General features: G+C 35.2%; 1 protein-coding gene across 2 annotated transcripts; it reads left to right on the top strand.

The window, feature by feature from the left end:
• Positions 1-13,882, top strand: LOC103712433 (glutaminyl-peptide cyclotransferase). 2 transcript variants are annotated; one of them, XM_008798955.4, is made up of 11 exons: positions 1-436; positions 1,180-1,236; positions 3,660-3,695; positions 4,571-4,635; positions 6,753-6,816; positions 9,582-9,699; positions 9,776-9,873; positions 10,181-10,251; positions 10,336-10,363; positions 13,195-13,249; positions 13,394-13,882. In XM_008798955.4, exons 1-11 carry the CDS (start codon positions 152-154, stop codon positions 13,492-13,494), a joined length of 978 nt encoding a protein of 325 aa, XP_008797177.2. In that variant the 5' UTR covers positions 1-151; the 3' UTR covers positions 13,495-13,882. The 2 variants fall into 2 exon arrangements, with proteins under 2 accessions (XP_008797177.2, XP_038970730.1); XM_039114802.1 differs by lacking the exon at positions 1,180-1,236 and having other exon boundaries at positions 36-436.
• The last annotated feature ends 1,821 nt before the right edge of the window (positions 13,883-15,703 follow it).

Here is a 15,703-nt window from a genome sequence, read left to right as displayed (position 1 = left end):
TCCTCTGGATCTCACGGCGCGTCGCGCATAATTACCGGGCGGTGACAGCCTTGGCTTCTGAAGAGTTTTGCTGTGCAACAAGTTCATCTGATTGAGAATATATATTTTTTTTATTACAGTAAACTGGTTACGGGCGTTCCGACCCCAAGAAATGGCCGTTGGGTCCCGGAGGAGGGGGAAGCCGAGGCGGACAAGCGCCGACACTACCATGGCCTCTTCCCCTCCACCGCGCCCAAGGACGGCCGCCGCTACCGCCTCCCGCCACAGAAGCTTCTGGAGGAGAGGAATCTCGATCCCTTTCGTCCTGATCTTCGTCTGCGTCCTTCTCCTCATCAATCTCGCTTGGAAGTTGACGGCGTCCATCGTTTCCTCTCCTCGATTCTACTCTTTCGACATCGTCGATGAGTTTCCCCATGACCCCGGGGCCTTCACCCAGGTATGGTTTCTCTGTCTCTCTAACACCCCCCCCCTCCCTTTCTCGAGTATTTGACTGTTTATTTTTCTATTGTTTTGTGATCTTGGTCGATCGCAAAAGAAGACGCCTTCCTGAATTGTAACATGGGAATCTCACAGAACATGCGACAATTTGACTGTTGAAAAGGGAACTTATGGAGTCGAGGGAAATCATGTTTTATGTAAAATGCTGAAAATGACAAGTATAAAATATTTAGTCAAGTTCAATTCACTAAGCCAAACTATTTTTCTGCTGCCTTTATATGGTGATTAAATCTTTCCTCTGTTCATTCTTATGATTTTATTTTCTTACTGCTAAAGTTCTTAAATTTAAGCTACGCATGATTCTTTTCTTTAATGAGTCATTTCTTTATCTATCGTCTTGTAAGAATAATAATAGAAGATGCAAGACAATAGTATATTAGGCATTCTACCTGTGTATACGGCAGGCATGCGGTTCTTAATATTCAAATTGGGTCGAAAATTGAGTGCAATTATCATAATCTAACCATTGTCGGAAAGAACCCATTCATGTGTCAATCGACTTAGAAACAATTAGGTACTATTAGACTATAGCTTCAGCCTCTTTCCAAGCAGGCTTATCCGATATCATATTGAATTTTTTCATGGTTTTTGTTGGACTATTTTTATATTGCTAGTCTCATTTTAATAATTTGATGCTGTGTTTACTGGCATGAATTTTGATTTTTTTCCCTTTCCTGTCAGGGTCTCGTATATGGAGGAAATGATACATTATTTGAGTCAACCGGTCTTTATAAAAGGGTATGTACATTATCAATTTTGAAAATAAAATATTTTGGTATAAAAATTTATCTGTTAACTTTCAGCATAAGCGATTTTCTGACTTCAGTTGAAATGCCTCCATTCTTCTTCAGTATGTAGATACTTTTCATAGTTGTATCTTTAGTGAAAAGGTTTTATATCTGAAGCTGCTCCCTTCAACCTATATATACTAAGTTTGTTTCTTATATTTAAACTCTGCCATTTCCCTGAAAATTGTCACCTAATTGAACTGCTGTATTAGTTCCTACTTAAGCAATCGAGCCCTCTACATTAAAGTTTTCAAGTTTGCCCTTGTTAACAATATGATTCAGTCTTGTTCCAATGCCTGTTGGCATAATCTAGTTATCATTGGCTTCTATCTCCGAGCCCATGATTTGCTGACAATTATGAAAAGTGTAAGTTATATCGCTGTCCCTAATTAACATAGAGTCGTGTTTTATATGTGTCTAGATGTCATACTATTTCATATGAAAACCATCACTAGATCTTGGACAAATCTAAGATTTAAACCTTTATGCATCCAGTATCCTATTTCTTGTTTCACTAAGCCATGTTTCATACATATTAGGTAGGCTATTTAAAACTTAACCCCTACTAAATTATTTATAATTGAACCAAATTTGTGTGTGCATATGGAAGATAGAACTATATCAGAAAAGCAATATCAAAGCAAAAAAAATATTTTATATTGCTTGCTGGCTCATTTGAAAAATAATTTCCATTTATATCCTCCAAAATCAAAAGGTTTCTTTTCTTTAACTTCAAGGTCTGAAAACTTGGTTATGGTTTTGGTCAGGCTCATGGAGTCATAGTTTCTGCGGTTTCAGCTGTTTCTCTCTGAGTTTTGGAGTTTCAGTCATGAAAAATAAGGAAAAATTCTTTGAAAGGAAGAAAAAACAAAAGAATCCTGGAAAGTTGAAATACAACATTTAGACTATTTGTGATACATAAGTTTCGTTATTGTCTAATTTCAATAATTTTCAGTTGACATTATAATTGTGTAAAAATAAAATCTACAAAGTTTACTGGTGTTTTATACCATGAACATGTATTCTTGAACTACAGTTAATCAAAATTTCATTACATATTTCAATTTTTGAAGATTTTTAATGCCTAGTTATTTAAATTTTCTTTGTCTTTTTTTTAGCAGAATTGACAAATATATTGTATTCAAACATTTCTTTCTCACATATAAAGTGACTGTCTGATTAAATGCATGTAGTTATATATTGTATTTTTTTTTATATGTCATTACTGTAAACGGTGCTTGCATCCATTTAGTTCTTCACATTAGTCCTTATGAAGTACTGTAAATATGTTCTTTTCTGAGGTCTTGGCTCATTAAAGATTATACTTATCATTTATCTCCTCATTAACTCGAGAAAGTAAAAAGAGGTAAACTACTAAAACTTGACACTTTATAGCTGATGTATTTAGATAACTAAATAGACAATCATAATATGATAATAAATACCAAAAGAAAACTTTCACATCACCCTTGCGGATATCTTTGATTGACAGCATTTTTGGCATGTTGCTTGTGCAACTCTTGCTGATTGTTCTACAAAAGATGAGCTGATTTCCTTTCACCAGGTCAACATGGGTACGAGACCATATAGGGACACTCATGTAACTATTCATGGTCCTGGACCTGTGCTGGATATATCTTAAGGCGGTATCAGATCATATCATTGTGTAACTTAGTGTAGTGGCTTAACATTGCTCAATGCTATATGATTTATGTTGATAGAGCCTAATATGATCTACATTTCAAATGGCATTTATTATACCAACAAGTCTGCATCATATCATATTGGAAGGTACAATATGTAGCACCAATCCAAACATTTTCATGTCTTACTTTCTGAATTCCCAATTTTGCTTTGTTCTGCTTAATAAGTTACAAGTTTGTCTTGCTTGGTTGCATTTCCATGATCACATCATGTTTGCAGGAAAAAAAATACTTATGCATGTATGCATACAGTATAAATATTTCCTTGAATAAATTCTTGTTTTTGTCACTCAATAGTTATTTTTAGTATGGTATATGGAAGAATGTCTGGGCTGGGGAGAACAGTTTTATTTTTTTTTCTTTTGCAAAATGATATGTGTGCAATAAGAAATAAACTGATAGGCACTTTTAATCCATATAGGGCATAGATAAGGCAATGCAAGTCATGTTTAGGGAAAGGATTTGGAGTGCTTCAAGAATTTGAAGAGCCAAAGTTCATCTATCTTGGAGTACTTTATACTTGTACAATAGTATCACGTGTATTTAGTCTTTTGTTATCAAACTATTAGCATAATTTTTATGATATTTCTGAACAACTGTTGCACTTTTATATGTTTGATTCTATTGCTTTACTAAGACCCTTATTTTTGTTTCCTTCTGTCAAACTCAGTCATCAGTCAGACAAGTTCTTCTCCAGACTGGAAAGGTAACTCAATTTAACAGTATGTTTTGCAGTTTTAATGAAATTTGTAGTATTAATTTAACTAGTGGCATTGTGCTTGACAAGTTAATCCATTGATAATTTCCATGTTTGGATGCAATAAACCTATTGTCGGTATGTCTTCATCTTGGACCAGTATCTGACTGATTACTGGGTCATCATTTAAAGTTAAGTATGCTCTAAGAGTATGCAAAGATTTATAATCATATAACTGATTCAAGTTATTTTGTATGAAGAAAAAGAATTTAATGGGATTCACTTGAAATAGTATTCAAAGGTTCAAACATCCACCAATCTAAACAGAATAAAGAATTTTCTGTTTCTTGGAAGCATCGCTTTTTCACAGTATCAGAGCATACAGCACATTGTTGAGCCATGATTAATTATGCATTGTGTAGTTATTACATACCAATATGTGTTGCTACTTCTAAGATATGCTGGCCTGCATGATACCTATTATTTTGAAAACCATGTGAAACATAGAATCATGGGAAGGATCCAGATTGCTAAGAATCAGGTTTGAAGTGTATATTCATTTTATATACAAGTCACTTGATGTTAATTTAATTTTCAATTTTTAGTTTTAACTGTAAGGTCATGGTATGTGTGGCCAAATAAATGTCTGATGGAATTGCATGTAGATGCTGTAGCGTATCTTACATGCATCTGGTGTGTCGTGAGATCTAAAGGGTTAGCTGGTTTTGATGCTTAGTGCATCTTTTATTACAATCATTAATTCTGAAAATTTCAACTCAAAAATGAGCGGTTCTTTTTATTTTAAAAGGATTGTTCTGGTACAGTTCTGAAGAAAATGTGTAGCCTCAGTAATGACCATCATTTCTTGTTTGATCGATTTCCAGGTCCAGTCTTACTACGCAATGGATGGATCGGTATTTGGAGAAGGTCTTACTCTTTTGGGTGAAAGGTTACTACAAAACATCTAATAGTTGAACTTACTCTCCTGGATCGTTCTAATGTTGAACTCCATGGAGCCAGTTTGTTGTGTATAAAAAATAATTCAGTGCTTCTCTTTTAGTCTTTGCTATCATGATGGAACATTTTCTATTTTTTGTTCTCTCCTTGCTATTCCTTCCTTTTCAATTTATTCACATGAGGCAAAAAAGTTAATTACAATATAATTACCCTATACTGCTTGTGTTGCACAATTACAACTCTACTTTCTAATTCGTCAATGTATGTCACTGAAGCTAAGTGATATCAAACTGGCAGCGAGTTAAATAACATGCTACCATGCCAAACCCTTGAGCAACTGATAAACCTGCAAAGCATTCTGCAGAACCTTCACATCTTAATTGTAGCTATAATAAATAATGTAACCTGTAGGAGGGGATTAAGGTTCCCAGAAATAATAGGCTCATGAGCCTTGTGCCTCTTATAAAATCATGTTATGTTCACAGTGAGCCTGAAAATAGATGACAAAAGGACAATATGCAGTTATGATCCTAGCGATCTGGGATCCTAGGAGGGGCGAACTGGAGACAGTCCTAACCTCTGGCACTTTTTTGTACAAAGTAGTTGCCCTAGGACTTGAACTTGCACCATTTGCTTGGCAGACCAATACTTTTACTGTTGCACCAATCAGTGATCTCTCCTGAAGATAATTAGATAATCACACAGAAAAGAAGAAACAGTTTGAACACAGCTAAGGAGAAGACCATGATAAAGAGAAACTAGCAGAATACAGCAGTCAGGAATGGATGAGAAGTTGGACTATTTTATTACTAGACATTGAGCCAAGCTCAACTCCATAGAGGAAAGGAATAAAAAATCAGACTAAGCAGGGCTTAATGTGGTAAGGAGACATCAATGTGATAAGTCTTACCTAATTGAATATTAGGTTCTTTAGGTGAAGTTGGAATTTGGTTATCTTGAACTTGGATTCTGGGAATAACTGTAGTAAGTCGAAAGTGGCAGAATCACAACTCAGAAGTCTTGAAGAATATGAATATGGGAGTCCAAGGAAGCATTTATAAGGTCCCATTTGATATTATTAATAGATAGAAACATATCTGGTGCATGTCAGATGTTGCAACATCTGAATGTCCTGAAAGAACTATTACTACAAGAAGGCGATGTTACTTGGAATCTTTTGACAATGCTACAAGCATGGCTTATTGCATGAGAAAGAGAAAGAAGAGGATTACATATTGTCTTTTTTTAGTGGATACGCCCCTCCATATTGTCTCTCTAGTCTATACTAATTGGATGAGAAACAGAAGTACATAAATTAATTCGTATCATTTATCCGTTGTTCTCACAAAAAACTTTATTGATAGGATCACAACCTTCCATTAAGTGCTTCTTGCTCTTGAATGACCCGTGTGCACTAGTACATGTGAACGTGAGAGTTCAGGTGCTTCTAAAATGCAAAACAAGTCATCAATATTTCATCACTTAAAAGCTAATTATCCTATTACCACTTATGGATAGAAGAAAACTCTAGATTGAATGACTTTTGCTCGTAAAGGCATTTTAAATGTTATAGATAATGATCAATGGTGTGGAACTTTGAATAATTAATTTATTGAATTGTCATATAATTTGCAGCTCAACTCACTTCCCTTCTCCCTCTTTCGTGTGATATATGTTTGTATACATATGTAAAGCTGTATACTCTCAAATACATATAAATATACACATATACATTGTGTTGCTTATGGCACCTGTAGCTGTTCTTTTATTTTTAGATAAGGTTGTAACGTGTCCCTATAAACCAATGTTGATTTCTCATAGTAGCATAACTTAAAAAAAAAACACTAAATTAATTAATGAATAAATTTCTAAAAAGCAAGTGAGTGATGGATAAAACAAAGTTTATGTTTGTTCATGCAGCTATCATGACGAACATGTTAAGGAGTACCTTTCAAACATATCATGACTACTTTTAATATGCAAAATTGTTGTAAGAATTTTGTCATATAACTTTGAGGCTTTTCCGGATCACAATTCTCAGGTAATTATAGTTTCCCATGTAGTAAACTGATGTAGAATGATCTAAATTTTGTGTTCTTTAATTTGTAGGTTGTTTCAAGTGGCTTGGCTGACGAAAACTGGTTTCATCTATGATCGACATAATCTTAGCAAGGTCTATTCTTCACCCAGACATCTCGGCATATTCTTGAAATCTTGCTTAATTCCACATTACTTTGTAATTTTGCTTAGGGCCTGATTGGTTTGTAAGTGGGCTGAGCATGAGCTCACTTCGCTGACCATTTCTCCCTAAATTGGGACAATGAAGGAACCCACTTCTACTCCACTTTGGGCCAACCAAATGTCCAAATTGGGCTCCCCTGGGCTGAATTGAATTGAATTCCCAGTTACAGGCAACCAAACAGGCCTTAATGTGAATATGTTGTGTTTCATGCAACTGAGTTTTTTAATTGCGGTCATGTTGTTTCCTGAATGTTCGCTTTCTAGAGCATAAATTACGTAACCATCACTATCAAATCTTGTCTCAAATGTTTAGGATTGGCTTTAGGAATCCTCATTTTCTTAGTACTGAACTTGTACTGGTCTCTTAGTCTGACATGCTTTTTAAGACTGGCTGTCAATCTAATGCCTCCACCTCTTCGATCTGGGTTAGGGACTGATATCAGCAGTGATGTTAAACTAGAAAACACACTCAAGGAAAAAACCAGGAATGAGGAACAAGTTGATAAAATATAAAAACTCACTGTGGACTATAATGTATTTTGCTTGATTATATAGTTTGAGAGGCTTTATCCTAAAGATATTTCAAATTTATATAAGATATATTAGAATTGCTTAAAAAAATTAAGAATTGAAAAAGGATTAAAACAAACTAAAAAGCCCACGCCGTATACTCAGCCCATTTATAATTAATTGAGGAGCAAACCCATAGTTGGCCTCTTAATTTTATATGGATCCATATCCGATGTGTTTATAAGGCTTCAATTGTTAGTTATCTGCATTGAAAAATGGAAAGGAAATAAGGCCAAGTAGAAGGGATTCCGGGTTGAGCATCCAAATAAAATGAGAGATTAGACTAAAATGGAAAGAAAATGCCATAAATATTTTCTCTCCAACAATCTCTTCATTATTTTTGTTCTCTCTTTGAGCCATCAATTGGATGACCTTCCTAACCACCTGAATCAGGCCTTGGATAACCTATGTCTGCACCTCACTATTATCACTATCCTTGGGATCTAGGACTAGGTTTTATGGGTTTTGTCCAATACATGCTGACCAGTCAGGCAGAGAGGTCAAACCCAAAACTGACCCATTTATAGTCTTGTTGGCCTTGAACAACCCAAACCTAAGCCGTTTAAAAAAGATTCCTAACCTAACCCATTTATTTTTAGTAGGTTGGTGGATCTGGGTCAGAAATTGCCATCCTCACCATGTTGCTAATATTTTTTATACTATTTCATAGCCATTGCCATAATCATGATTAGTGCCTATGCCATTACCATGAAGTCTAGAGCCAAAATGGTGTCATGTTTCTTTTTCATCACTTTTCTTTATCTTTACTACTGAAATTAAAGAATAAAAATTTATCCTTATCTCTATATTTTCTCTACTATCAAACATAGAGTAATTGCTCCTAACCCTTCCATATTGAGATTTTGAAAGTATCAAAGTAGTGATAAATGATACATTCCTGCATGTTTGATAGAAATGGTCTTTTTTGATTGATAAGTAATAAAATAATTATTAAGTTCTCTTTTTATTAAACTAGGTAGAAGCAATCCAAGTGACAATTAAAGATTTACCACCTTGCGCCAATAATGCACACCACATGCAACCATATCTACTAAGATTGCATATGTGCCTGATGAGGTTTTAAATACCGACACCAAACCTCCTATCATTTTTCCATCTAAATGACATGTAGCAATATTGACAGTATGTACCAAACTGGGTATTATCAGTATGCACCAAACAGCTAGTATGGTATCGTCAGTACACTCTAGTATGAATTGGTACGGCCGATATGCATCTATTACAAGGTTTCGGCATCCTGGAACCCGCGCTAGTGCCTGTTTTGCATCAGAATGGTAGGTTACTGGTTGTACTATCTCGTTCCAATGGTTTTTGAATCCAGTGTCTGCGAAGTGTTAAGCAAACTGTTTTTTTGGTCTGTATGTGGCCTAGTCGTCATATAATATCCACATAAAGGATATGATATGCGGTTAGAAGACTGATACATATGTACCACATTTTAAAATATCAAAGTCATCCTTATTTTAAGGTGCATTATATTGTTTGCTATTTGTCCTTAATCCTTATGATTCTTGCTTAAAATTCCCTTTTATTTTTTTTTACTCTATAGAACATCTAATCAAAAATTTAAATGGTCAGTACTCTGTAATATTTTTTTCCCTACATTCCTAGTGAAACTTTAAGAAAGAACCTATTCACTTCTTCCTCAACCAAATCTTATCTTGTACCTCCTCATGGCTCATCCTGTAATGGCTGTCTTCAGTTCATATGCCGTACATAAAACATACAAAGACATATTCATGAGTAATGAGTAATACGAGAACCTAAAATGTATAAATTTGTGAACTTGAGACAGCAACCTCGTAATGAATCAAGGCTTAACCTGGTGGTTATAAGTTATAACCTTTTGCTTAGCAAACATAGATTCGAGGTTCGAGTCTTGAGTGGTGCATCCCCAGTTATAGGAACCAAAATCAATATAATGTGAATGGGTTTCCCTCCTTGCTCTTAGGAAAGCAAGCAACATGAAATAGAGACCTAGTAGAAAATTAACCCTCCAAATTCGAAAGCAAGCAACATTTGATGATAAGTTCAAAAATGAAATATAATATATACCAGATATAATGTATACTTTGAACATTAACTAACCAAATATGCATGGTGCAGCATGAGAATTTCGTTCATCAGATGCAAGATGGATGGGGCCTAGCGACTGATGGAAAAGTATTATTTGGGAGTGACGGAAGTTCAACACTCTATCAGATTGATCCTCTAACCTTGAAAGGTCTCTTAATCTGTAAGAGTTGTACTATCAAATTTTTGTATGTCATTAGTTCTGATTGTTCTTTAATATGGCGCAGTCACAAGAATGGTAACTGTAAGATATGGTGATCTTGAAATTCCTTATGTTAATGAATTGGAGTATGTAAGTGGTGAAGTTTGGGCAAATATCTGGCAGGTGAGATAATCTGTAAGGATTTCAAAGTACTATTGGTTTTACTTGTCTATAATACATAGTGTCATTTACAATCTTGTTTCTTTTTTAATTATTTTAACCAATGGTCATGATTTAGATTAAGTTTGGTTCACCCCTATCAAAATTATCATGGTTTAGAAACCTGACCTCACATTATATGGGTGCTAAAGTATTGTATATTCAAATATTTTTAATATGGAATGATATGTAAATTAGATGTGATATCTTGTCAATTTGCTTTCATAACATCTTAAAGTATTATTCTAAAATTTAAACTTACATGGTGTAGACAGATTGCATAGCTAGAATTTCTCAGAAAGATGGCACAGTGCTTGGTTGGATCCTTCTCAATGAATTAAGGTGTGCTCCTTTCATTTTTCTAAGTGTCCTTTTTTCCTAGTTGTGTTATAATCGTGATTTTTTTTTCCTTTTGGTTCTTTACAGGGAAGGGTTGTTAAGATCTGGACATACAGTGAGTCTGAATTTCCTTATGCTTATATCCAGATTATTATCAGACCATAGTGATTTCATATCTTTTCCTCTTATTTTATCCTTTGCAAACACAGAAGTGGTAGTCTAGCTGTTTCTTTTATCTTTTTCCTCCACTTCTTAAAGCCATTGTGTAATATTTTCCATTAGTCACATCGCCATTCATTGAGAATTATCACAAAAAATACCATAACATCTACTCTTTAGTCCCTACTTTCCTTTACAAACTGATTTGGGGCTGGTTGACCGTGATGAAACTGTCTTTGGTAACTCTTTATCTCAATTCTCTCAGAATCTTCAACTTCCTACAATGTAGATATTACTAACATTCACCTTTCTAATATTGCCAACTTCCAGTTCAACTTCATTCCAACTATGATGCACAAATGATATACTGCAGTTTTATATTTTACCAATATCACAAGGGTAAATTGTGTAACAATTATTTTGCATGGAAGTACTTGCATGAAATTCTACATACATGAGCATTTGCAAGTACATGTTCTCAATTTTCAATTTTGCAAAGCTGCAAAATACACCCTCTACTACTATTTCGTGGACATGGATGTCTGTGTTGGACTTGATTGCATGTCTATATGGCTGATTCAGCAAGAGGAGAAAAAAAGGATATTATAAGGATGTAAGAATAAAATTTCTCAAATTATATAATTTCATATTTTATGATATAAAATGTTAATATTTAATTATGATAGCTCATTCTGTATAAATCTCCTCAAGCTCCACAAGACCAGTACCAAACACCATACTAATACATTATTGGATTAATACGATATGATACATATCTATGTTGATGTAAGCTCCCCATACATTTTTGTCACTTTTGCTCATAATGCCATCCAAAACCGGGTGGTACGGGTCGGTATGGGGTGGTTCTGCATGCTTAAGATCGGTTTGACTCATACCAAATCGGACGTTGGTTCCATTTTGGTACCTTACCGGTATGTAGAATTGATCATGGGCTGGGCCTTGGCCCTAAAGTATATTCATTTTTAGTTGGGCTTTGGGCCGGGCCTATTTAAAATTTGACATGTTTTGAGCCCAAGTCTGGCCCATGATCAACTCTATGGTATGTTGATATGAAGCATTATGGGTCGGTATAGCAGACCTTAAAGTCATAGTACTCATTTGTTGTTAATTTATTATTGATTAATTTGTGATGTTTGATTAATTCATGATGTTACTTTTAATTTCAACCCTTTTTTTGCCGAGGCATTTCAACCCTTTCAATTTTTGAATCTGTTTGATGTGCATGTTGAAAGATGCAATTAAATCACTGATGCTATTATTATTCTTTAAGTGATGATCACTAATATAAATCCTGATATGTTCCTTTGTCACGGTTTGGGGTCATACTATGAAGGTAAATGGCATGTTATCTTCGACATGGCTTAAGGTATTATGTGCTTGTAGTGTGCCAGCCTCTCACTGCATAGCAAGTACCATGTAGCAGTGCTTGGCATGCACTGGCACTGTTGTGTGCTAAGCATTAGCATGCATCTGGTACAATGCCAATGCCATGTGCCAAGAAGGCACTGGCATGGTGCATATCTGTGCCAGATTATGCATGCTGACACAACATTTTAATCCATGATATTCCACGTGCTTCAGAAACACTGAATGCTTACTGTTATATGTCTTCCCACCAGTGTTGCTATCAAACTACTTATTCCTCATCCAAACTCCAAGATATATGGCATTTTGCAAAAGGTCCTTTTACTACATCCTTTCTTTAATCATAAACAGTGAAAGCCCACTGTGAATGCCACTGTAATTGTATCTGTTACTGGAAGAGTTCCACTCTTGACCAATTTTTGAAATTTGGGAGTAAAGAATTTGGCAACTAGTCATAGTATCTGATGCTTATCGAAACTGTTGATACATTTCGACATGGATTATTTGAGCTGGATGTGAGTCCATGTGACACTGCCCTTAACTCTTGTATTGTACACCAGACCCCTTGTGTCCATCCATCATAGGTGTTTTCTCATTCTTATGTTTGAGCACTCTTTTTCATTCTTCTGTTCTTTAATTTGTTTAAACTTGTGTTCATGTGTAATGTACTCTCACCTCTTTTTGTGGTGTTCTTACTGGATTTGTCTCCTCTCATGATATATATTTAGTATAATGCCCTAGGAAGATTTATGTAGCTAATGTGCCCTAGCTTAGCCTTCATAGAAGCTCTAGCTCATCATTTTCTATATTTGGTGGATCCAATTATGTGAGAGACACTTATCTTCGGCTTTTATTTGCTCAAATCAAATTATACCTTAATGAATAACTGATTGTTTTCTCATCTTTCAGCAATCCTTCCCCCCAGAAATTAATAACAAAATGAATTATGCTGATACATAAAATATAAATTCTAATGGCCTTTGCTGCTATGACCTTCTCCACCATGATTTTGTATTCCTTCGAGGCATTTCACCTCGAAATAAGAAATTCTAACAATACAAAATTTTAAAAAAGTGGATCCCATCATTTCTGGTTACTTTTTAATTGGTGAGGCCCTCTAGCCGTTTACCTGAGATATGATTATCTTTGCCTCTTTTTTGCTAGTCTTACTTTAACTGACATCAAGCTGTGCATAAATCGACTTTTTTAAACATAGCTTATGTCAAACCAAATCCTCTCCTAGATGCATTGTAGGATGTGCATGTACGCAGATTACTTTCTTTTTGGTACAAATACGCACGCAGATTACTTGGCATATTGCTAATTTAGCAGATACATTCATCTGTATTGATATATTTATTTTCCACATATAGTGACTTCAAGAACTTTACAACCTTGCAGGATATTGATGTTCTGAATGGTATTGCTTGGGACGAAGGAAAGAACCGTCTATTTGGTAATTACACCATTCCCCACCATATTTCCAGTATGAATTGTACTGACTAGTTTTCAGCTCAACATGCCTCTCTTACATATATTAGCTGTTGCATGCTTTGCATACATCAGTGTCATGACCCTAGATATGTTGTAATGTTTTCAGTGACAGGGAAGTTATGGCCAAAGCTTTATGAGATCAAGCTGCGGCCAATAAGGGGCCCACTGAAAGGAAGTATAGAGGACCTCTGTCCTATAAAAACTTAAAATCGGAGTAGCAGGATAATATTATCAAGACCACTGAGTACAGAGCTGGAGCTCATTATATGGTGTCCACCATATGCCCATATGAACTAGATCGTTCCTGGACTACGTTATTGACCTATGGTTGGTTCCTCTGCCAGTATTTATGACATGCATAAATTGCTCGCTGGATGGGCTAAATTTGATACATCAATGATATGGCTATCATGTTGCATTTTTGTGTTAAGATATTTTACATGTCTCAGTTCTCGCAACAATGCGGGGCAGTGGGCAGTGTGTGGATGCTCGCTGTCATCTCATGTGAAGATGATTGAATCCAGCAACTTAAAACATGGTTCTGATGTTAATTATTTTAGTCGAGACTAGTCATTGTCTAAATTCCTCTTATTAATCAGGTTCCATGTAATTTATATGCATCTGATAACTAATTGTATAAACCAATCATAGCAATCTAAATCTGGCTGCCCAATGGGATGAAACTGTAGTGGTTTCATAGTTACTGAAAGATAATCATGTCAAGCCTACAATCTAATTTTATTATATATAATGGGAACTCCTGTAGAGCTGGACCCCCAGGAGTGAAGTCTCAAATATTTATAAAGTAGAGTCCGCATAAAAGATGCAATTTGGGATTCCAGCCTAGAGAGAACTCGGATCCTCTCTCCTTTTTGTTTCCTGCGCAACTCCAAATTCGATAAATTTTATCATTAAAACGTAAGTATTTTATGGAAAGACTCTCAAAAAGAAATCTTTTTATGAAAGGACTTATACGAGTTGTACTTCTATCTATTGAAAATCTAGGATCTCATTGGAATCATACAATGTAATATTTATCCTCGTTCTCCTTTGTAAAAGGTTAGATCCATCCATTCTCATAGAAAATTTCGGAAATCCTAGTTCTCCCGTGTAAAAGGTTAGATCCAACCATTCCCGTGGCACGTGCAAAGCACGTGTCGAGAATTGGGTGTTGGAAAACTTATTAGGCTGGGATAGAATTTTAATATTTTTATTACTATTTTAACATAGATAACTTTAACAACTTGCATAAATTTATTCAAAAAAGCTAGCTAAAAAATGCTATTTGAATTTCTTGGTTCTATCTTAACATCCAAGCATAGCCGATGTGGACTTAACATATGCCTACACAAGTCATCATGTACTCCTGCTATTTAAACTCTGGCATTCTCGTCAGATTAAGGATCCAAAGCTATTCAAATCTAATCATGAACACCATAATAAGCTCTTGGTCAGTTCACAGGGCTCTGTACTATAGTATCTGCTAGTCTATATAGATTATGAACTGAATTTGTATGGATAATATTTATATCAATTTAGAATTTTATTTAAAAAAAGCTAAAATATATTATTTGAATTTTTTGACTTGGTATAAGTACCATGCCTAAATATGGTCTCTGGCCCACCTTGCACTGGATTTGGGAGGACAAGGTTCAGCCACAAATTCAAGCAGGATCTGCCGTTTGTGGCTGGAATGGCAAGTCAACGCGATATAGGCTCCTTCACTGTCCCGTTGCCAGAAAGTCGTGGCCATGGATCGCCCATCATTAACTTCTGTGCTCGACCCTGAACTCCAGCATGAAACCCTGCAAGCTCCAGCTGTGCTCATATCATCTCCATACTTCTATATAGATATTCTTTTCTCCGTATAATGGACAAGACTTCGAGACAGGTCTCTTGGAAACATTTCCAGTTTGTGGGTCTCATATCAAGAAAAGAAAGGAGCTGTCTCGAAGAAAAAAATGTTTGCATTCGTGGATAAGAGACTTGGTTGAGAAAGAGAAAAAAATGATTACTTTTTAAAAAAGAACTAGATATTGGTAAGAGTAGCGTTAATGGAAGACTCTCTTAGCGAAAAAGAATCCCAGATTATCGTTTCTCTTCTTTCTAAAGATTTAAATCTTCTTGTTGCTTAGAAAATCCGCATGTCACTAATATGCATTGGTCCTAATAAAAAATACACTTTTATATGCATTGGATTTTAGAAGTACATAACAGAAACATGCTCTAAGCTAGTCCAAAATGATCCTGATGATGGCCAAACTCTATGAACAGCACACCTCTATTTAGAAGAGAACATCGTTTTGAAGTACAACAAAGGAAAGATTTTGTAATTTTTTGCTTATTAATTAACAAATATAAAAACCATGGCAAAAAACAAAGGAAAAAGAAGAATCCGATCGACATGGCCCAGAGT

The sequence above is a fragment of the Phoenix dactylifera genome, chromosome 17 (assembly GCF_009389715.1).
Source record: "Phoenix dactylifera cultivar Barhee BC4 chromosome 17, palm_55x_up_171113_PBpolish2nd_filt_p, whole genome shotgun sequence".
In the NCBI taxonomy this organism is placed as follows: Eukaryota; Viridiplantae; Streptophyta; class Magnoliopsida; order Arecales; family Arecaceae; genus Phoenix; species Phoenix dactylifera.
The sequence above is the reverse complement of the archived record's forward strand: the minus strand, read 5'-3'. Positions and strand labels throughout refer to the sequence as shown.

Bases quoted from the DNA above. Each gene is read 5' to 3' on its own strand.
- LOC103712433 (XM_008798955.4), top strand. From the start codon at position 152: ATGGCCGTTGGGTCCCGGAGGAGGGGGAAGCCGAGGCGGACAAGCGCC. The intron at 1,237-3,659 runs GTATGTACATTA...TGTCAAACTCAG, and splicing joins CAACCGGTCTTTATAAAAGG to TCATCAGTCAGACAAGTTCT. The intron at 9,700-9,775 runs GTCTCTTAATCT...AATATGGCGCAG, and splicing joins TGATCCTCTAACCTTGAAAG to TCACAAGAATGGTAACTGTA.